This window comes from Rhinoraja longicauda, chromosome 15 (assembly GCF_053455715.1).
Source record: "Rhinoraja longicauda isolate Sanriku21f chromosome 15, sRhiLon1.1, whole genome shotgun sequence".
Taxonomy (NCBI): Eukaryota; Metazoa; Chordata; class Chondrichthyes; order Rajiformes; family Arhynchobatidae; genus Rhinoraja; species Rhinoraja longicauda.
Genome location: NC_135967.1, coordinates 44,092,107 through 44,113,806, shown reverse-complemented (window position 1 = coordinate 44,113,806; position 21,700 = coordinate 44,092,107). Strand labels below are relative to the sequence as shown.

At 43.8% G+C, this 21,700-nt stretch overlaps 1 protein-coding gene across 1 annotated transcript in view; it reads left to right on the top strand.

The window, feature by feature from the left end:
* Positions 1-21,700, top strand: part of LOC144600693 (zinc finger MYM-type protein 3-like) — an 89,842-nt gene that overhangs the window by 24,347 nt on the left and 43,795 nt on the right. Inside the window, exons 3-11 of the mRNA XM_078412583.1 lie at positions 2,587-2,660; positions 2,763-2,829; positions 5,145-5,469; positions 7,765-7,927; positions 11,208-11,420; positions 12,759-12,909; positions 14,900-15,015; positions 15,128-15,214; positions 16,659-16,809. Of these exons, the coding sequence (XP_078268709.1) occupies positions 2,587-2,660; positions 2,763-2,829; positions 5,145-5,469; positions 7,765-7,927; positions 11,208-11,420; positions 12,759-12,909; positions 14,900-15,015; positions 15,128-15,214; positions 16,659-16,809 (1,347 nt within the window). The remainder of the gene's footprint in view (positions 1-2,586; positions 2,661-2,762; positions 2,830-5,144; positions 5,470-7,764; positions 7,928-11,207; positions 11,421-12,758; positions 12,910-14,899; positions 15,016-15,127; positions 15,215-16,658; positions 16,810-21,700) is intronic.

Sequence of the window (21,700 nt, the reverse complement as noted above, 5' to 3'; positions counted from 1 at the left end):
GCAGAAGTAGGAAGCCAATGAACGTATGCTTTCTCTCCAATGCAGGATTTGTTTTTTTAGTTCCATCTCCTTAGAGCCACTTGATTATCTGTTGTTGACTGACTCCTTTTATGGTAGATTTCTCTAAAAATATTATTTATTTAAAAAAATTCTCTACAAATATTATACTGAGGTGGGCAATGTCAACATTGGACCATGTCCCGTGAAGCAAAAATGGCAATTGTTAACAGAAGTGAAAGTATTGGAGTTGTTCATAAAACTGAAAATGCACAAAAGAAGTGAGGAACAGATCTTTTGTTTTGTAAAGCACCGGGCAAATCTGGCATTGCCAAGATCTAAACATGCTGTCAATTAACATGTGATATTGATATATTGAGGGGTATTTATTCACAAAATGCTGGAGTAACTCAGCAGGTCAGGCAGCATCTCAGGAGAGAAGGAATGGGTGACGTTTCGGGTCGAGGCCCTTCTTCAATACCCCTATTGAGGGGTATTGATCCCCCTTTTGATTAGGAGTATGTTAAAAGGTCGATGTTGATTTCCAGCTGCAGTTTTGGCCCACTCTTAAGAGTCTTCATGTGTATGTTTTGTTTAGTTTAGAGATACAGGCTCTTCGGCCCACTGAGTCCGTGCCGACCAGCGATTCCCATACGCTAGCACTATCCTACACACATTAGCACAGGGGTTCCCAATCTTTTTCGCCCCGTTTACCCCTTTGCAACTTTTCGAAAGTAAATTTACCCCCACCCTGTTTTGTTCAGTAATTTGATATTACACTTCTATTGTAATAAATAGACAATAGACAATAGGTGCAGGAGTAGGCCATTCGGCCCTTCGAGCCAGCACCGCCATTCAATGTGATCATGGCTGATCATTCTCAATCAGTACCCCGTTCCTGCTTTCTCCGCATACCCCCTGACTCCGCTATCCTTAAGAGCTCAATCTAGCTCTCTCTTGAATGCATTCAGAGAATTGGCATCCACTGCCCTCTGAGGCAGAGAATTCCACAGATTCACAACTCTCTGACTAAAAAAGTTTTTCCTCATCTCTGTTCTAAATGGCCTACCCCTTATTCTTAAACTGTGGCCCCTGGTTGTGGATGATGGGGGGGAGGGGGGGGGTTTAAAGCAACCAACAAAGGGGAATTAAAAAAAATACTGTTTTTAACATTATTATTTTAAGTTCAAATAACAATAATAATAGCACATAACAATGTTATTTCACTTATTTATGAACAACAAATGATGAACAGATACCAGTATACCAGAACCAAACACGGTCAGACAATATGTAAAAATCCAGAATTAACAAACTTACCCCCTGGGGGGTAAATTTACCTCAGGTTGGGAACCCTTGCATTGGGACAATTTACAATTTTACCAAAGCCAATTAACCTACAAACCTGTACGTCTTTGGAGTGTGGGAGGAAACCGGAGCACCCGGAGAAAACCCACACAGGTCACGGGGAGAACGTACAAACTCAGTACAGACAGCACCCGTAGTCAGTTTGTATTTATTATGTTTGAGGCTCTCGGGACGAAGAATGTTTTGCAATAAACTCTCGTGATAATGGACCATTGGAGGGGGAATGGTGACCGTTATTGCCGACTTCTTCCCCCGTCCCATCGTCGGTTATAGTGAGGGTTTTACTGCACTTTGAATTCTGACATTGGCAGTAGACCAATACTTTGAATCCCAATTTATGTGTCTGTGTTTCAAGCCAGTCTGTTGAACATTGGTTAAAATTGCAGTTATGGCTTCTATCAATTGCTGTCTGTGGCAATGAATTCCACAGATGCACCACCCTCTGACTAGAGAAATGCCTCCTCATCTCCTTTCTATAGGTACGTCCATTTATTCATTGGCACAGACGGCTATGGAGGCCAAGTCGTTGGGTATTTTTAAAGTGGAGATTGGTAGGTTGTTAATTCGTATGGGTGTCAAGGGTTATGGGGAGAATGTGTTGAGAGGGAAAATAGATTGAATGTAGACTTGATGGGCCAAATGGCCTAATTCTGCTCCCACAACTTGTGAACACAATGATCAAAGTAGCGTTGAATTTCATGACTTTTTGGTTCTGAACGTGACTGATACTAATTTAGTTTACAGATACGGTGCAGAAAGAGATTCTTCGGCCCACTGAGTCTGTGCCGACCAGCGATCCCTACACACTTACACTATCCCGCACACGCAATTACACTTCTATCATAATAAAGCAACCGACAAAGGGGGAATTTTTTAAAATACTGTTTTTAACATTACTATTTTAAGTTCGAATAACAATATCTTCATGCCTGGTACAATTTACTATTATACCAGGCCAATCAGCCTACAAACCTGTACGTCTTTGGAGCATGGGAGGCAACCAGAGTACCCAGGGAAAGCTCACGCGAGTCAAGGGGAGAACGTACAAACTCCGTACAGACAGCACCTGTAATCAGGATAGAAACTGGATTTTTGGCACTGTAATGTTGCAACTCTACCACTGCAACACTGTTCTGCCCATTGTTATGCTGTTATGGGATTGTCATCTGGTTTGAGACCAAAGATGAATGCCGAATATTTTTTTACTTTCTGTTTTATCAGTTAACGTGGAAAAATCCTCTTTGTGCGAGACTGATGCTGGAAAGGAAGAAGCTGAGAATTCGGAGAAAGACAAGGTATTTATGTTTTTCTATACTTCCCCTCGTTGCGAAGTTAAAACCATTATCGACTATTATAACTAGTAATAATTCAGAAGATGCCGTGAATGTGTTTTCCAGGAAACGAAGGAAAAAGTCGAGAAGCCCTTGAGAACGGAAAATTGTTCAACATCTAAGAAAACAAGTGGTAAGAAAGGCGGTTTGCCACCTTAGTCATAGAGTGATACAGCGTGGAAATAGGCCCTTCGGCCCAACGCCCACACCGACCAACATGTGCCATCTGCACCAGTCCCACCTTTTGGCCCACATCCCTCTCAACCTGTTCTATCCATGTACCTGTCTAAATGTTTCTTGTATGTTGCAATCATACCTGCCTCAACTACCTCCTCTGGCAGTTCGTTCCATACACCCACCACTCTTTGTGTGAAAAAGTTACCCCTCAGATTCCTGTTAAATCTTTCCCCCCCTCACCGTAAACCTATGTCCTCTGGTTCTCGATTAAACCCATCTCCTCTGGCCATGTTTTCCACATGTGTAAATAATAAAGAAAAAGAAGTATTTTTAGGGACTAACAAACTGCACCTTCAAGAAATTTGAGGAAGGTCAACTAAACAGTGGAGGAAGAATTGAGAGACTTCAAGGGAATCTCAAGACTCTGTCATGACTATTGATAATGACATGAAGATAATCGGCTAGTGTGACTTTGCAGAGTGGTTGATGTATGGCGTACAAACAAAACGTACTCATCATTTAATCATTGGGCTGAGGACCGTAAAAATGTAACCCTATGATAAACTCGGGTCGTGGAGTTGGCTTGGAAGGCCATTCAGAAGTTTAGTGTTTCGTTTAGAAAGACAGCGTGGAAACAGGCCCTTCTTCCCACCCAGTCCGTGCTGACCAGCAAGTACCCATACAGTAGTTCTATCCTACCAACTAGGGACAATTTACAAAAGCCAATTACCCTACAAGCCTGCACGTATTTTGGATGTGGGAGGAAACCGGAGCACCTGGAGAAAACTCACACGATCAGACCTGCGTGCAGCATTTGGGCTGAAAATTCTGTTTCTATGCTACAAGTTTTATATTGTACCACGTTTCCCCATGTGGTACACTGATAATTTAACGTGACTCTGTTCTGTTTACACAATGCTTAACTCCCTTATCAACATGGCGATATTGATAATTTCTTGATTAGTAGAGGTGTCCGGGGTTATGGGGGGGAAAGCGGGAGAATGGGGTTGAGATGGATCAGCCATGATGGGTGGAGTGGACTTGACAGGCATTTATGGGGAGAAGGCAGAACAGTGGAGTTGAGAGGGAAAGACAGATTAGCCATGATTGAATGGCGGAGGAGACTTGATGGGTCGAATGGCCTAATTCTGCTCCTCTTAACATATGAACGTCATTGGCTCCTGTGTGTAATTGTTGACTTTCTGCATTAATTTCGCGTGGAGTCTCAGATAAGGGATATTGGACGTTTTGTGCTGTGGTTGGTGTTTCCGTTCCAATGGTTCACAGTATAATTGGAGGGGATGCTTGCAGGCAGTGGACTGTAGAAACCTGGCCTGTCAGAGTGGATTTGAATTTGAATTATTTGCAGGAATGGTAATGCATGCACCTCGCGTTTTGCGCGGGGGTTACTTGCATGCAAAGCAGCACGTAATTCCAAAACACGTAAATTGAACATGTATGTGATTACCCTGTCAGCATTAAATTGGGGCACGATAGTCCAAAAATACCAGTGTGTAAATCAAGCATTGGTGTTAAAGAAGCATGCGCGTTATTTCAAAAATGCATAAATCAAACACGTAAAACGCCAGGCGCCTGATTTATAAATGATACCAACCAGTCCCCGGAATGGGATTCCATTATACTTGCATTGCCTGAAGAAGCATCAAAAGAAAATTGTTTTGTGCTACAGTGTTTTCACTTTATTTTTTAGGATAGGCAGTCAGAATCTTTTTCCCAGGGTAGTTATGTCAAAGGCAGAGATAGTTAGATTCTTCATTAGCACAGGTGTCAGGGGTTATGAGGAGAATGGGGTTAGGGGGGAGAGATAGATCAGTCATGATTGAATGGCGGAGTAGACTTGATGGGCCGAATGGCCTAATTCTACTCCTATCACTTATGAGTAGAGGACATTGCTTTAAGGGTGAGAGGAGCAAAGTTTAAAAGAGATGTGCGGGGAAAGTTCTTTTTTACACAGGATGGTGAGTGCCTGGAATGTTCTGCCAGGGCTGGTGGTGGAGGCAGATTCGACAGTGCTATTTAAGTGTCTTAAAGAAGAGGAACATGCCTTGCATGTAGGCAGATGGGTTAGTTTATCTTGCCAAGAGGGGGAAGATAGATCAGCCATGATTGAATGGCGGCGTTGTCGTGATGGGCCGAATGGTCTAATTCTGCTGCTATCACGTATGAGCATGAATTACGATCAGCACAGACACTGGGCTGAAGGGCCTGTTCGTTCCATCTTTTATGTTTTGCTTTGTATTTTATTTCAAGGAAAGGATAATTCCACCATGACGAATAATATTAAACATGAAGAGGATTATGTTTCCCGGCGGCCAAGACGAACCACCAGGTTGTCCCTCCAGGCAGCTCAGGCTCAGGCCCAGGCTCAGGCCGAGGCCGAGACTCCGTCAACTCGCCCTCAGCGGTCCTCGCGATCCCTGGTAAAGGTGACATGCGCCAACTGCAAAAAGCCCCTGCAGAAGGGCCAGACCGCCTACCAGAGAAAAGGAGCACCTCAACTCTTCTGCTCCTCCTCTTGCCTCACAACCTACTCTCAGAGACCGTCGTCCACCAAGGTCTGCACCTTCTGCAACAAGTGAGTATTTCTTTTTGTCCACCTCCAAAGGAAATTGCAGAGCGCAGCCCAGACCATCACTCAAACCAACCTCCCTTCCATCGACTCCATTTACACCTCACGTTGCCTCGGCAAGGCCAGCAACATAATCAAGGACGAGTCACACCCCGGCAACTCCCTCCTTTCCCCTCTCCCATCAGGCAAGAGGTACAGAAGTGTGAAAACGCACACCTCCAGATGCAGGGACAGTTTCTTCCCAGCTGTTATCAAGTAACTGAACCATCCTACCACAACTAGAGAGCAAAACTACTGTCCAACTCATCGGGGAGAGTCGGACTATCTTTGATCGGACTTTACTGGCTTTACCTTGCACTAAACCTTATTCCATTAACAAATATATGTGTACAGTGTAAATGGCTTAATTGTAATCATGTATTGATTTCCGCAATTAATTGGTTGGTTGGCACGCAACAAAACTACCTCTCTGTACCTCGTTCCACATGACAATGAACTAAACTGAAACTTAATGATCATAGCCAAAGACAATTGCACATGCAGACAATTGTTAAAATTCTGGCAGACACTTGACTGGTACAAGGACAGGAAAGGTTTAGAGGGATAAGCGGGCAGGTGGAACATGCGTAGTTTAGAGATACAGCGAGTCCGCGCCAACCAGTTGATCACCCGTACACTAGTTCTATCCTAAACATTAGTGTCAGTTTACAGAAGCCAATCAACCTACAACCCTGCATGATTTTGGTGTGGGAGGAAACCGGAGCATCTGGAGAAAACCAACGTGGTCGCAGGAGCAAACTCCGACAGCACCCGTAGTCAGGATAGAACCTGGGTCTCTGGCGCAGTGAGGGCAACAACTCTGCCGTTGTGCCATTGTGCTGTAGATCGGCATCAGTCTGAAGAAGGGTCGACTATTAATGTTCTCCAGAGATGCTACCTGACCCGCTGAGTTACACCAGCACTTTGTGTCCTTCTTGGGACATTGTTGTCGGCATGGGCAAGTTGGCCGAAGGGGCCGCTTCCTTGCCGTGTGACTCTATGACCATTTTTAGACCTGCACGGGCGATATTTTTCCATTGATCCGTTAATGTGTAAGGAGAGTGAAATCTGGACCGGTTTTATTCTAAAGTTTGCTGACTCTGCAGAAATGAGAATTGAGTTTTAAAATCTATTTCTTCCGGTTAAGGAGGCTATGCGCAGCAGAAAGGCGTACGCTGAAGTTAAAATGCTCAGTGTGGATCGCATTATAACCATCTTGCACTCTATGGCAAGTTTGAAAAGTGTTCCTTTTCTTCTTGCTTTTCAGTTTGTTTGGGGAAGCAAAATAAACTGTCCATTTGTATTCCTGCTATAGTTTGCAGAAGAGAATGCCATTGTATGGTTTAATTTACAAAATGAGAATGACCTGTGAAGGTTTGTTGAATATAACAAAGCGTGACAGAGATGGTAGGATCTTTTTGACAAAACCATTTATGTTTGGTAACTTGCTAGTTGATTAGAAAAATGTAACACACACACAATGCGAGAGTAATTTGTTGATAACATAAACTCTTGTTTAATTTTAAGCAATGGATAAAAAATTGGCTGAATGAGGGTATTATGGATATTGGTTTGGGACAACAAAGTGGCACAGGGGTAAAGTTGCTGACTTACAGCGGCGGAGTTCGATCCTGACTAGGGGTGCTGTCTGTACGGAGTTTGCACTTTCTACCCGTGACTGTGTGGGCTTTCCCCGGGTGCTCTGGTTTCCTACCACCCTCCAAAGAAGTGCAGGTTTGTAGGTTAATTGGCTTGGTATAATTGTAAATTGCCCCTAGTGTGTGTAGGATAATGTAAGTGTGCGGGGACTCTGTTTTTATGCTGTATCTCTCGAAACTAAAAGTAAACTTTTATAGTATCTGCATCAACTACCCCCACTAGCAGCTCGTCCCATATTCCCACCACCCTTTGTGCGGAAAAAGTTGCCCCTCGGGTTCCTATTCAATCCTATTCTATCCTTCCCATCACCTTTCAATGATAATATGCAGGATAGATTTATTTGGTCACAAGGAACAGGAGTAGAATTAGGCCATTCGGCCCATCAAGTGTACTCACCATTCAATCATGGCTGATCTATTTCTCCCTCCGAACCCCATTCTCCTGCCATCTCCCCATAACCCCTGACACCTGTGCTAATCAAACTGGTGGGTCACTGTGTGGTGCCCTTGAACTGACCTGGGACCGGAAACTCGATGTTGGCTGCAGTAGTTCATAGAAAAATACAAAGTTCTTTGTTGAATGCATTGCTCTTTATAATTGCAGAGATATTTTGAATACAAAGGAGTTGGTTGTGGCACAGGCCGGGACAAATCAGGCTTTCCAGGAGTTCTGCAACGCTACCTGCCTGTCACTTTACGAGGCCAAGCTTCTTAAACCAGCTTCATCAGACGATTTGAGATGCAGCATCTGCAATAAAAAAGGAAAGGTGGGTTTAGTAATCACAGACTGACGGTGTGCTTTATCTTACTATTCCTGACGCTTGAGGTTACAACACTGGAGCAGATTCTATTTTGTTTCTGGAATTAATTCCCTGCCGTATTCTCAAACAAAAGTGGGACATGAATCTTCAGAAGGAAATGGTAATAGTTACATTTGAACTTGATTTGTGTCGGCAGATATATGGATCCTTTTAAGCAAATCATGTCTACAGGTAGGGTGGCACAGTGGCATACTCATCACACTGGAGACCCAGGCTCGATCGGGTGCTGTCTGTGCTTTCTGTGACCAGGCGGGTTTTCTCCGGGTGCTCCGGTTTCCTCCCACATTCCAAAGACGTGCAGATTTGTAGGTCAAGCCAGTGCTTCTTAAACTAATTCCCCCGTGAGTCTTTATCACAAAATTTCATTCGTCCGTGGCTAAATTTTCTTATGTTTTTGGGAAATTTCGTCTTATTCTCCCTTGGGTATAATTTTATATATATTAAGTCATTCACCCTTCATGTACCCCTCTAGTTTCATTCACCCTTGGGTGAACCATTCACCAGTTTAAGAAGCACTTGGTTAAGCAGCTTCTGTAAATTGTCCCCAGTGTGTAGGATAGAACTAATGTATGGGTGATTGTTGGTCAACCCGGACTCAGTGGGCTGAAGGGCCTGTTTCCACTCTGTGTCTCTAAACTAAAAGGTGGGATGCTATTAGACTTAATAGGCTGCTTGACAAAATGTTACTCTCTGCACCAAAGTTCTCTTTTTTTCAATTCTTTCTTGTAAATCCTTGGATTAACGTCTGAAGATTTTCTGTTTAGAGATACAGCATGGAAACGGGTTCATCGCCTCGTTGAGTCCGTACGCACCAGTGATCACCTGTACTCTAGCACTATCCTACACACTAGGGGACAACTTACAGAAACCAATTAACCTACAAACCTGCACGTTTTTGGAATGTGGGAGGAAACCGGAGCACCCGGAGAAAACCCACAAGGTCTCAGGGGGAACGTACAAACTCCGTACAGACAGCATCGTAGTCAGGATCGAATCTGGGTCTCTGGCGCTGTGAAGCAGCAACTCTACCGCTGCGCCACCATGCTGCCCAAATAGGGGTGCTGCCCCTCCTATTGGTATAAGGAGGGTGGAGGATCATTCAGAATTTTTTTTAATCAATCACTGGCCTCTCTTGAGCACCAATGTAAATATTATTCAGGGCTAATAGCTGAATGCAGTCTGCACTTCTAGCCTGTTTGAATGTAGGATGAAAGATTACTATGTAATAATATCCTGGCGAAGATTGTTTTTTTCCTCTTTAAAACAATGTTCAATGACATACCGAATGTAAGATTTGACAACCAAGTAATTAAGTTACAGCTTGCATTGAAAACTTTGCTATTCAGAGCCATCAGTAGAAACTACATTTTCTGTCTGTTTTCTACGCAAGTGTGTTAAACTGAGCTGGGATTCAAATTGCTTATTTACAAATTTTTCTGAACTTTTGCACTACCCACTCTGCAAATTTTGATTTTCCCCCCCTAAAATTCTTCAGATCTAAGCAAAATTTTGCTGCATTTGATTGTCTTCCTTTACACTACAAAAGTATTATATACAAACATAGTAAATAGGTGCAGGAGGAGGCCATTCGGCCCTTTGAACCAGCACTGCCATTCATTGTGATCATCATGGCTGATCATCGACAATCAGTAACCTGTGCCCAACTTCCCATACCCCTTAATATGTGCAATAATCTATATTGCACATAACCTTCTCCCCATATCCCTATTGTGGAATAATCCAACCAATCATGACGTTCTGCATATTGTGCCCAAATCTTGGCATCTTTGACCAGTCATAAGTCAGGCTTGTACTTTATCTGTACCATGAACTGTGTGTTTTTCATATACTTTGTTCCCTGACAGTATAGTTAGTACTTATAATACTTATAAGACTAATAATCATTCTGAAAGGTCTCGACCTGAAACGTCACCATTCCTTCTCTCCGGAGATGCTGCCTGTCCCGCTGAGTTACTCCAGCATTTTGTGTCTACCGAGTATAATTAATACGATGTGCTTGGGACTCTTAATGATCTGAGATTTACGAGTCCTCATTAAATACAGGTGAGGTGCCGGAATACTGGAGGGTGGCAAATGTTGTGCCTCTAGTCAAGAAATGTTGCAGGGGAAAGGCTGGGAACTACAGGCCAGTTAATTGATAGATAGAAACATACAAAATAGGTGCAAGAGTAGGCCATTCGGCCCTTCGAGCCAGATCTGCCATTCAATATGATCATGACTGATCATCCAGGATCAATACCCCGTTCCTGCGTCCTCCCCATATCCCTTGATTCTGTTAGCCCTAAGAGCTATATCTAACTCTCTCATCTGGATAGATGGATAGACATGTTGGTTGGCGTGGGCAAGTTGGGCTGAACGACCTGTTTCCACACTCTGTTGCATAACGTTATCCCGCCCAAGTTAGTAAATTTAAACGTAACCATTTTGTTCTTCTGAGCTATGAATGTTTCAGCAAGTTCAGAGCAAGTACCAATTAGTGCAGGACATTTGGTCTGTTATCCACTCTACTAAAGCAATATCAACACTTGCTATCAGGCAAAATTGTCTGGAATCATGAATTGGTGGCAAAGTGGTCCCAAATAAATTGGCAGAACTTATGCCCTTCAGCATGTGACAGGCAAGGGTTCTTTCCCACTCTCTTACTGAACCAACTTAGAAAAAGTAAACATTTGAGAAGGGACCGCAGTGAAAAGTACCCAGAGAAAACTTTGCTTCCCAGAATTTAATTTAAGTTAGTTTATTATTGTCAGGTGCACCGATGTACAGTGAAAAGCTTTTTGTTGCATGCTGTCCAGTTAGCAGAAAGACGATACATGTTTAGAGCCAAGCCATCCCTAATGCAGGATCGAGCATCTAATGTTTCGTTCAAGATAAAGTCCAATTAAAGATAGTTTGAAAGATCTCTAGTGGGGTCGATGGGAGGCCAGGGCCGCTCTCGAGTTGGTGATAGGATGGTTCACTTATCTCATAACTGGGGAGAAACTGTCCCTGAATCTGGAGGTGTGCGTTTTCACGCCTGTACCTCTTGCCCGATGGGAGATGGAGAAGAGGGGGTGAGACTGGTCCTCGGTTATGCTGGTGGCCTTGGCGAGGCAGCGTAAAGTGTGGATGTGGTCGACGGAAGGGAGGTTGGTGTGTGATTGAGATATCCATCCTATTATATTTCAGATTTGCATTGCATAAAACTGTCTGCTGTTGCTTCTAGATTCTACACGAGGTCAGCAATGGGAACGTGGTCCATCGGTTGTGCAGCAACGCATGTTTCAGCAAGTTCAGAGCAAGTAACGGCCTCAAAACCAATTGTTGCGATAACTGTGGGGTCTATTTTTATAACCGAGGATTTATGCTTCAATATTTGTATCACGAAGGGCAACAGAGGAGATTCTGCAACACAGGCTGTTTGAACATGTTTAAAAAGGTAAACGTCCTCCTCATTTCTCTCTTTCCCGCAGCCCTCTTTTCCCAAAAGGGACACTTACTGGCCTATTTTTCCCTGCACTAAAATATTTATTGTTAACTTGGGCGCTGGGCAGGCAACTGACTGCTCCCAGACTTCAGTGAAGTTCAGGGACCCAAGACGGCAAAACTTGCACTTTCTATCCAACCTTTTTCATAGCAACCTTTCAGGCGGTTTACCTGTGGAGAGAATTGTGAATGAAATAAATTCCAGCTCTGTCTGTTTTCATGCCATTAGTTCAGTTTAGAGATGAAGCATGGAAACAGGCCCATCGGCCCACCGAGTCCCTGCCGACCAGCGATCCTGCCCACTAACACTATCCTACACACTATCGGGACAATTTACATTTATACCAAACCAATTGACCTACAAACCTACCTGTACGTCTTTGGAGTGTGGGAGGAAACCAAAGATCTCGGAGAAACCCCACGCAGTGTTTCCAAGCAACAATTAGTCGAAGCATCTGATAGCATGGACACAATGTTGAAATATTGACGTTAACATGTGCAAAATTTAATATCTCATTCAAAATACTCTGTTCCATCTTTTTTCCACTGTGTTAAACATGATTTTTATACTTGTGTGTTAACGTGTTATATATATATCTAACATTTTAACTTTCGGGGCCGTTTTTTTTACTACAACTCCCCCTCCATATTTTTATTTGTTTTCCACTCCATTATTGAACTAATATAGATGGTAGAAAATTGAAAATCTTATCATGTAAAAGTTAACGTTTGAAAAGGGAGGAAAATTAAGATGTAGAGACAAGGAACTGCAGATGCTTGTTTACAAATGCAGATTACTCGCTGGAATTTAGAAGACTGAGGAGGGATCTTATAGAAACATATAAAATTCTTAAGGGGTTGGAGAGGCTAGATGCGGGAAGATTGTTCCCGATGTTGGGGAAGTCCAGAACCAGGGGTCATAGCTTAAGGATAAGGGGGAAGTCTTTTAGGACCGAGATGAGAAAACATTTCTTCACCCAGAGAGTGGTGAGCCTGTGGAATTCTCTGCCACAGAAGGTAGTTGAGGCCAGTTCATTGGCTATATTTAAGAGGGAGTTAGATGTGGCCCTTGTGGCTAAAGTGATCAGGCGGTATGGAGAGAAGGCAGGTACGGGATACTGAGCTGGATGATCAGCCATGATCATATTGAATGGCGGTGCAGGCTCGAAGGGCCGAATGGCCTACTCCTGCACCTATTTTCTATGTTTCTAATCAAGTATTGACCACTGTACCAATTTATTTTGTGACTATTCAATTATTTGCGATATTTTTCTATCCTTTCACCACTCAGAAAAACACCAAAGTGCTTCCTTGTGCTTGGTGCAAGACTTTGGGTAAGAATTTCGACATGATCGCAAACGTGGACACCACCGGGAAGATGGGCTTCTTCTGTTCTTTGTGCTGCATCACGTCATACAAAGTGAAACAATCTGGAACAATAGGTAGGATTATTTTCTCACTTTCATCGCATGTTCTAAATGATGGTGTTTAAATGAAATCCAGGTCCGCCGCCGATCTTCCGGCACCTTCTTTAATCCGGACAAAATTACCAGAGCAAATTGAAATCCATCCCGGAGGTCTCCCCAATAATGTGGCGCCCAGGCCGGGTGAGGCGTCCGATCTCGGCCTCATCGGATCTTCCGCGGCCGATCGGCGGGTCGATTGTGCTCCACTGTGGCCAGGGCTCTGGAACTCCGGCCCGGCCTGAGCCGGCAGATCCGTTCCCACGGCCGACTCCTGAGGCCGACTTTGCGGGCCGGTATCTCGACCACTAGGCGGAACGTCCCGGTACCGTTGTACTCCCTCTCGGAGGCCGTGACCTCTGTCGGTCCGGCAGAACGGATAATCCAGAAAGGCTCTGGAACCAAGGGTGCCGGAAAATCGGTGGTGGAGCTGCGACTTTTTAAACTTCATGCACTTTAGGATTTAATATTCATCGTCAGAAAAAACACGCGCCCCAGTTAGTTTTAGGATACAGCTCTGGTAACGGGCTCTGTGGCACACCGAGTCTGCGCCGACCAGTGATCACCAGTTCTATCCTAGGGACAATTCACACAAGCCAATTAACCTACAAACCTGCAAGTTTTTGGAGTGTGGGAGGAAAGCGGAGCACCTGGAGAAAACCCACACGGTCACAGGGTGGATGTACCAACTCTGTGCAGAGAGCACCTATTGTCAGGATCAAACCTGGGTCTCTGGTACTCTTAAGGCAGCAACTCGACCGCTAATTGAAGCGCAGGCTGGATTGTAGCCCTTTGTGTTAACAGAACAGTAGTTGAGCTTAGTGTAGAGATACAGCGCGTAAACTGGCCCTTTGGCCCACCAAGTCTGCACCGACCAACGATCCCCACACACTAACACTATCCTACACGCACTAGGGACAATTTCATCATAATCATACTTTATTGGCCAAGTATGTTTTGCAACATACGAGGAATTTGATTTGCCAGACAGTCATACCAATAAAAAGCAAAAAAAAACACACAAAATACATTGTAACATGAACATCCACCACAGTAACTCCTCCACATTCCTCACTGTGATGGAAGGTGAAGAATAAGTTCAATCTTCTTCCCTTCTTTATCCTCCCTGATGCGGAGGACCCGACCGCGGGCTACTGAGGCCAAGATCATCCCGTCAACGGGGTCTCGAGCCTTCCGTTGACGGTACTATCTTGGCTCCCGTAGCTGGCGGTCAGGTCCCCCACGTCAGGGTGATCAACCTCCCGCATCAGGGGGATCTCCGGGTCGGAGCTGGTCGAACCTCTTGCGTCTTTGGAGGTTCCCGGCATCGGCCTCTACCCGAGACTGCGAGCTCCTCGATGTTGAAATCGGCAGTTGGAGCGTCGATCCCAGGCAAGGGATCGCAGGCTCCGATGGTAAGTCCACTGCCCTGCCGGTCAGTTTCGAGCAAGGCCGCCAGCTCCATTATGTTAGGCCTCAGAGCGACCGGAGATACGATCCGGAAAACAATTGCATCTCCGGCAAGGTAGGAGATTGAAAACAAAACCCGAGAACATTAACACATACTTTTAAAACACACTAAAAATAACAAAAAAGACGAAAAGACAGACAGACCAGTGGTGAGGCTGCCATCGTTGGCAGCGCCACCCGGTAGTATAATTTACAATTATACTTAAGCCAATTAGCCTGCAAAATGTACAATTTTACTAAAGGCAATTAACCGACAAACCTGTACGTCTTTGAAGTGTGGGTGAAAACCCAGGCAGGTCACGGAGAATGTACACACTCAGCACAGACAGCACCCGTGGTCAGGATTGAACCCGGGTGTTGGGCGCTGTAAGGCAGCAACTCTGCCACTGTGCCGCCCTTTGTATTTGGGGTAGATTGAACCTTTATAATCAGATGCGCAGGTATTGCTTTGCTGTGTCTGACGATGACCAAATATATTGAACAGAGGTTTTATTTACAGGACCCAAGACCAAGTGCAAATTTTGCAAAAAAAATCTTCCGGAGCAGATTTATTATAACATGACTGACCGAGTTGTGCATCAGTTTTGCAGCCAAACCTGTTGGACTAATTTTCAGGTAAACTTTTGGCTCTTTAAAAAAAATATTAGTATGACTTAATAAAATCAATTAATTAATAAAATCAATTATTTTTTCATTGTCCGTTCATTCTGAAAACTTATTCTTGCAGCAATCGAGTCCTGAAGGCAGCATCCAGCTTAATTGTACCTATTGCCACAATATTTTCAGTGGGAAACCTGAAATTTTGGATTGGCAGGTAAGGCTTTGAGAAGTTGATTGCAGATGCCATGTATGTACAGCATAAGAGAGAGAGAGAGAGAGAGAGAGAGAGAGAGAGAGAGAGAGAGAGAGAGAGAGAGAGAGAGAGAGAGAGAGAGAGAGAGAGAGAGAGAGAGAGAGAGAGAGAGAGAGAGAGAGAGAGAGAGAGAGAGAGAGAGAGAGAGAGAGAGAGAGAGAGAGAGAGAGAGAGAGAGAGAGAGAGAGAGAGAGAGAGAGAGAGAGAGAGAGAGAGAGAGAGAGAGAGAGAGAGAGAGAGAGAGAGAGAGAGAGAGAGAGAAGAGAGAGAGAGAGAGAGAGAATAAGAGAGAGAGAGAGAGAATAAGAGAGAGAGAGAGAGAGAATGAGAGAGAGAGAATGAGAGAGAATGAATAATGTTTGAACATTTGGATAATAGTTTGTGTTTATTTTTTTGGTAGAAGTATTCTAATTAGCTACGTCTCACTCCACCCAAATACTCTTTGGTCTGGTTGCATTTTGATGCCAAATGTTGAAGTTCAGATGAATTGCCCTGTGATATTGTAAAATGGATTCTGGGGTGGGAAGGATCCTCTGAAGTCGGATCAGGTATTATTGGCTTCCATGACTAAACTTTGTGCGGCACGGTGGCGCGGCAATAGAGTTGCTGCCTTACAGCGAAGAGACCGGGTACAATCTTGACTACAGGTGCTGCCTGCGTGGGAATTTGTACCTTCTCCCTGTGACGGCGTGGGTTTTCTCCTGGTGCTCCGGTTTCCTCCCACGCTCCACAGATGTTCAGGTTTGTAGGTTAATTGGCTTCTGTAAAGTGTAAATTGTCCCAAGTGTGTAGGATAGCGTTCGTGTACGGGGTGATCGCTGGTCGGCTTGGACTCGGTGGTCCAAAAGGCCTGTTTCCACACTGTATTTCTAACATAAAGTCTAAAACACAGAGTGCTGGAGTAACTCAGCGAGTCAGGCAACATCTTTGGAGGACATGGGTATGTGATATTTCAGGTCGGGACCCTTCTTCAGAATTTCCGTTATGTATCTAACCACCATAGGCAAGCCATCAAAATATTATGTAAGTGTTAAATAAGCTTTTAATGCAAGCTGTATTGTTAGCGCACCCAATTGCATCCAGCATTTTCTTTTATAATCTGGTAGCTCTGAATTGAGTTATTTCTCTCCATTTCATTTCACTGCATGTTAGTTCGTCAGCTCAGTAATCAATGCAAAATTGAAGTTCCATTGATTGTTGGCTACTATGGAACATATAGAAAAATAATTTAATTTTAAAAAAAAACTAACTTCACAAGTTTAAAAATATATATTTTTGTCTTCAGCTGTTTAAAACAGTGAGTTTTTTCTTTTAGAGAAAGTGGCGGCGTAGACTTGAGTAGAATGGCCTGTTTCTTCTATAACGTATCGAGTTATGAACTTGTTATTTTAACTTTTTTTTTTAGGGGAGCGTTCGACAATTTTGTTGCAAAGTATGCTGTGAAGACTATAAAAGACTACATGGTGTGGTTTCAGTCTGTGAATATTGCAAACAAGAGAAGATTCTGCACGAGAAGATTAAGTTTTCGGGAGTAGAAAAGAATTTCTGTAGTGAAGGTATGATCGCGAACTAATCGAGCAGATCTGTTGAAGATGAGGAATTGGAATCGAGGGGTGAAGCCACCCAAAAGCATAATAATCATCCCCTCCTTTTGTCTAAGAAGTATAAGGAAATAACTGCAGTTGCTGGTACAAATCGAAGGTATTTATTGGTATAAATACCCTCCTTTTGTCTTGTGTCTGAAATCCCACTAAATCTTACTCCTGCCATCCTTTGGCAATGTTTTTTTTAAAATTTCAAATCATTACACAAGACTTTGAATAAATCAATACCTCGCATTACAAAGTCCCATATAATGAGAAGGTGAGGATATTATTTGCTGAGGTCCATTGTGGAACTTTCTTCAGAGTGGTCCTGACCCAGAACGCCCTCTGTCCATTTCACTCCCTTGATGCTGCCTAATCTGCCAGGTTCCTTCATCAGTTGGGTGTTGGCATCAGGTTCCAGCAACGACAATGTCTTGTCTCCGTAGAACTTTCTTCCCCTTATTTCATATCTCCAATGTAAAGTGTAAAGACCACTTTTTTAAAAAAATTGTAGAACAATTGTATTAGCAAGCTTGACAACTTGGCTCTCCTCCTTTTTGACCCTGCCTCACTCAATGCCTCCTATCTTTAGTCTAAAGTGTCCCACTATTTTCCTCTCTTTCTCTACTCATGCCTTAGAAAACATAAAAATAGGTGCAGGAGGAGGCCATTTGGCCCTTCGAGCCAGCACCGCCATGGCTGATCATCCACAATCAGTATCCCATGCCTGCCATTTCCCCATATCCCTTGATTCCACTCGCCCCTAGAGCTATCTAACACTCTTTTAAATTCATCCTTCTATTAGAACTACCTGTTTCCTTGAACCCTCCATTTCTCAACTCTTTAACCATCCAATGACACTTTCAAAGTCTCCATGCCAGAAAACATTGATAACAGCTGCCTTTCCTCAGGCACTGGCTGTTTAAAAACTGCTGTCAGTGCATTAATCAAAAACTTGTTGTTCACAACTGACATTGCGGCGGCAACTTTTTCTTTGCCCGATGTCTTTAAAGCTCGGCATGATATCCTACCTCCTGAACCTTTAATGGTCTACCATAAATGCAGTCCAGTGTTTGACCTGTTCCTGGAGCAGGTAGTTCTGCTTCCATAACATGAACTAGATGTGACGGGATTGGGGAACACTATCTGTGTTACGCAGGCCAATTGGTTAATGCACTACTTCGATCGGGAATTAGAAAAAAAATTGAGTTGCTTTGGAAATTGGCAAGCAGGGGAAAAAAAGCTGTGTTTGGAACCAAAACAGCCTAGGAAGGGGAAAAGAAAGGCTTTCCATGTGGGTCCCTTCACACACCCGAGACTGAAGAAGACTCTGGATCCAACGCATCATCTAGCCACATTCTCCAGAGATGATGAATAGGAAGGAGCTGCAGATGCTGGTTTACGCCGAAGATAGACACAATTTTAGGAGCAACTTAGCGGGACAGGCAGCATCTCTGGAGAGAAGGAATGAGTCTGAAACATAGAAACATAGAAAATAGGTGTAGGAGTAGGCCATTCGGCCCTTCGAGCGTGCACCGCCATTCAATATGATCATGGCTGATCATCCAACTCAGTATCCCGTACCTGCCTTCTCTCCATACCCCCTGATCCCTTTAGCCACAAGGGCCCCATCTAACTCCCTCTTAAATATAGCCAATTAACTGGCCTCAACTACCTTCTGTGGCAGAAAATTCCACAGATTCACCACTCTCTGTGTGAAAAAAAAGTTCTCATCTCGGTCCTAAAAGACTTCCCCCTTATCCTTAAACTGTGACCCCTTGTTCTGGACTTCCCCAACATCGGGAACAATCTTCCTGCATCTAGCCTGTCCAACCCCTTAAGAATTTTGTAAGTTTCTATAAGATCCCCCCTCAATCTTCTAAATTCCAGCGAGTACAAGCCGAGTCTATCCAGTCTTTCTTCATATGAAAGTCCTGCCATCCCAGGAATCAATCTGGTGAACCTCTGTACTCCCTCTATGGCAAGAATGTCTTTCCTCAGATTAGGAGACCAAAACTGTACGCAATACTCCAGTTGTGGTCTCACCAATGCCCTGTACAACTGCAGCAGAACCTCCCTGCTCCTATACTCAAATCCCCTCGCTATGAATGCCAACATACCATTCGCTTTCGTCACTGCCTGCTGCACCTGCAGGCCTACTTTCAATGACTGGTGTACCACGACACCCAGGTCTCGTTGCATCTCCCCTTCTCCTAATCGGCCACCATTCAGGTAATAGTCTGCTTTCCTGTTCTTGAAGAAGGACCTCGACCTGAAACATTGCCCATTCCTTCTCTCCAAAGATGCGGCCTGGTCCGCTGAGTTACTCCAGCACTGTTTATTTTCCTTTTGTTCTAACTTTCTGAACTCTGTTTCTCACAAGAAAAATGTTTCTCCAGTTGTGGCCAGTTTCATTCATTTGTTTTTCTGCGTAGTTGGAGGCATTCTGTTCAAGATACCCCGCTCTGGAATTTATTATATGATTTGTCCCTTGTCATGTATCATTGTCCACCAGGTTAGCTTTATCTTACGTATAAATAACATATCTTAGCTATTCCATCAAAATAATATTAGATACTTCCATTATGAAACCCTTCAATCTTAATTTTAGTTTAGATATATACAGCATGGAAACAAGCCCTTCGGCCCACCGAGTCTGCGCTGACCAATGACCACCCATGTACCACTGTAGTTGTGTCCTTCACCCTGGGAGCAATTTACAGAAGCCAATTAACCAAGTCTTTGGTATGTGGGAGAAAAGCGTAGCACCCAGAGAAAGCCCACGCGGTCACAGAGAGAACGCACAAACTCCATACAGGCCGCACCCGTAGTTAGGATCGAACCCGGCTCTCTGGCGATGTAAGGCAGCAACTCTACCGTTGCACCACCGCCCGCCATGTTAAGATAATAGGCCCAAACTGGCCATACTGTTCAGAGAAGTAAAAGCTATGTGGCTCTCAGCCCAACTTTCATCTCTTCATGCCAAGTCTTCATGTCAAGTGTGGTCTGACCAAGACTTGATGCATGGTTACACTGGTTTTATTTCTCTACCCTTCAATCCTCTATCTTTAGACCAGACTGATTCAGTAATTAATTGTCCCGCATCTTGTGCCAAGTGATGTTGGGGATGTCGCTGGCATGTACACTTGTTGATCTTCAAATGCTATGTTCCCAGAAGTTCTGAAGTTAGCAATCCCCATCTTTCCTGCCAACTTTCCATGATGTTGCTGCACAGTATTCTTCAAGCTCTCTCCCCCCTCCCTGTAACTTTTACTCCTCTAACTCTGGTTCTTGTCACAGATCCATGCCTTAATGTCATTTGCTTTCTCTGCCAAACCCCTGCATCTTTGCCCGAAAAACACAGAGGGCTCAATACACATTAAAAGTTTTATGCTGAGGCTTCTAAAATACAATGACATGAGTGCTGCCTTCAATGTTTTTTTTAATGTTTTAAAAAGATGCTTGCATCTTAAAACTATTTCAATAAGTGACACTGGCATTTTCAATCGTCTCATATTTCGCTTGGGCAGTTTACACCCCAGTGGTATGAACTTTGACTTCTCTAACTTCAGATAGCTCCTCTGTCCCTCTCATTCCCCTCCCCCTTCCCAGTTCTCCCACTAGTCTTCCCGTCTCCTACTACATCCTATCTTTGTCCCCCCTCCCCTGACATCAGTCTGAAGAAGAGTCTCGACCCGAAACTTCACGCATTCCTTCTCTCCCGAGATGCTGCTTGACCCGCTGAGTTACTCCGGCATTTTGTGTCTACCAGGCATTTTCAATTAATATGTTATTGGGATCGGGGTAACTTTTAACTATTTCAGAGGGTTTTTTTTCCCTCTGCTCCCTGTTTTGTTTAGTTCAGTATCATAGTGTGATACAGCGTGGAAACAGGCCCTTCGGCCCAACTTGCCCACACCGACCAGTATGTCCCATCCACACTAGTCCCACCTGCCTGCATTTGGTCCATATCTCCCTAAACCTGCCTTAACCATGTACCTGTCTAAATATTTCTTAAACGTTGCAATAATGCCTGTCAACGGTATTGTCAGGTATCGTGCACCTATACTCAGAATATAGTTATAGTCACATGCACTGAGTTACAGTGAAAAGTCTTTTTTTTATTGCATGCTATCCAGTCAGTGGAAAGACAATACCAGATTTCAATCCAGCAGTCCACGATGTACAGATACATGATAAAGGGTATGACGTTTAGTGCAAGATACAGTCCAATTAGAGAGAGTCCTAATTGACCAGTATTCTTCCGACTTCAGAACAAACCTGAATATTTGCATTTTTTGTAGCAATCTAAGTTATTTTCAGAAGATGTTGCACCCAGGGTGATTTCTCCCCCTCCCCTCCCCTCCCCCCCTCTGTTCAGACGGGGTTAAATTAAACTTAGTTTTGTTCGTTATCAATTCCTGCCCGGCTATTCCACCATATTGCATTGTTATATATTTTAAAAGTTTTATTGGTTTTTGAAGGGATAGGGTCAAACTTTAAAAAATGCTTTTATTAAAAAAACTGTTTCATTAAGTTTTTATTAAAAGTAGATTGGAAGTTCTGTTTTCCTAATGGTGAATTAGTGTCTGTAGGTCTCTTAGGAGAGGGTAAAGTCGATGGCTTACCACTTGTGAGGTGTAAAGTTGTCAGTCTAATCCGTGCCCTGTCTCTCTGTGAACTTTTTTAATTATACAGATGTTCAGCTCGTGAGATTTGCTGGCATCTGTCAACTTTTAACACCTCACCTTTCCCAGAGATGGCAGTTTTTGTGTAATTATTGCTATTGCTGGAAGAGACGAGCAAACTCAATGCAAATATTTTGGATGGTCATATTGAATGGTGGCATCACAAAATGTTG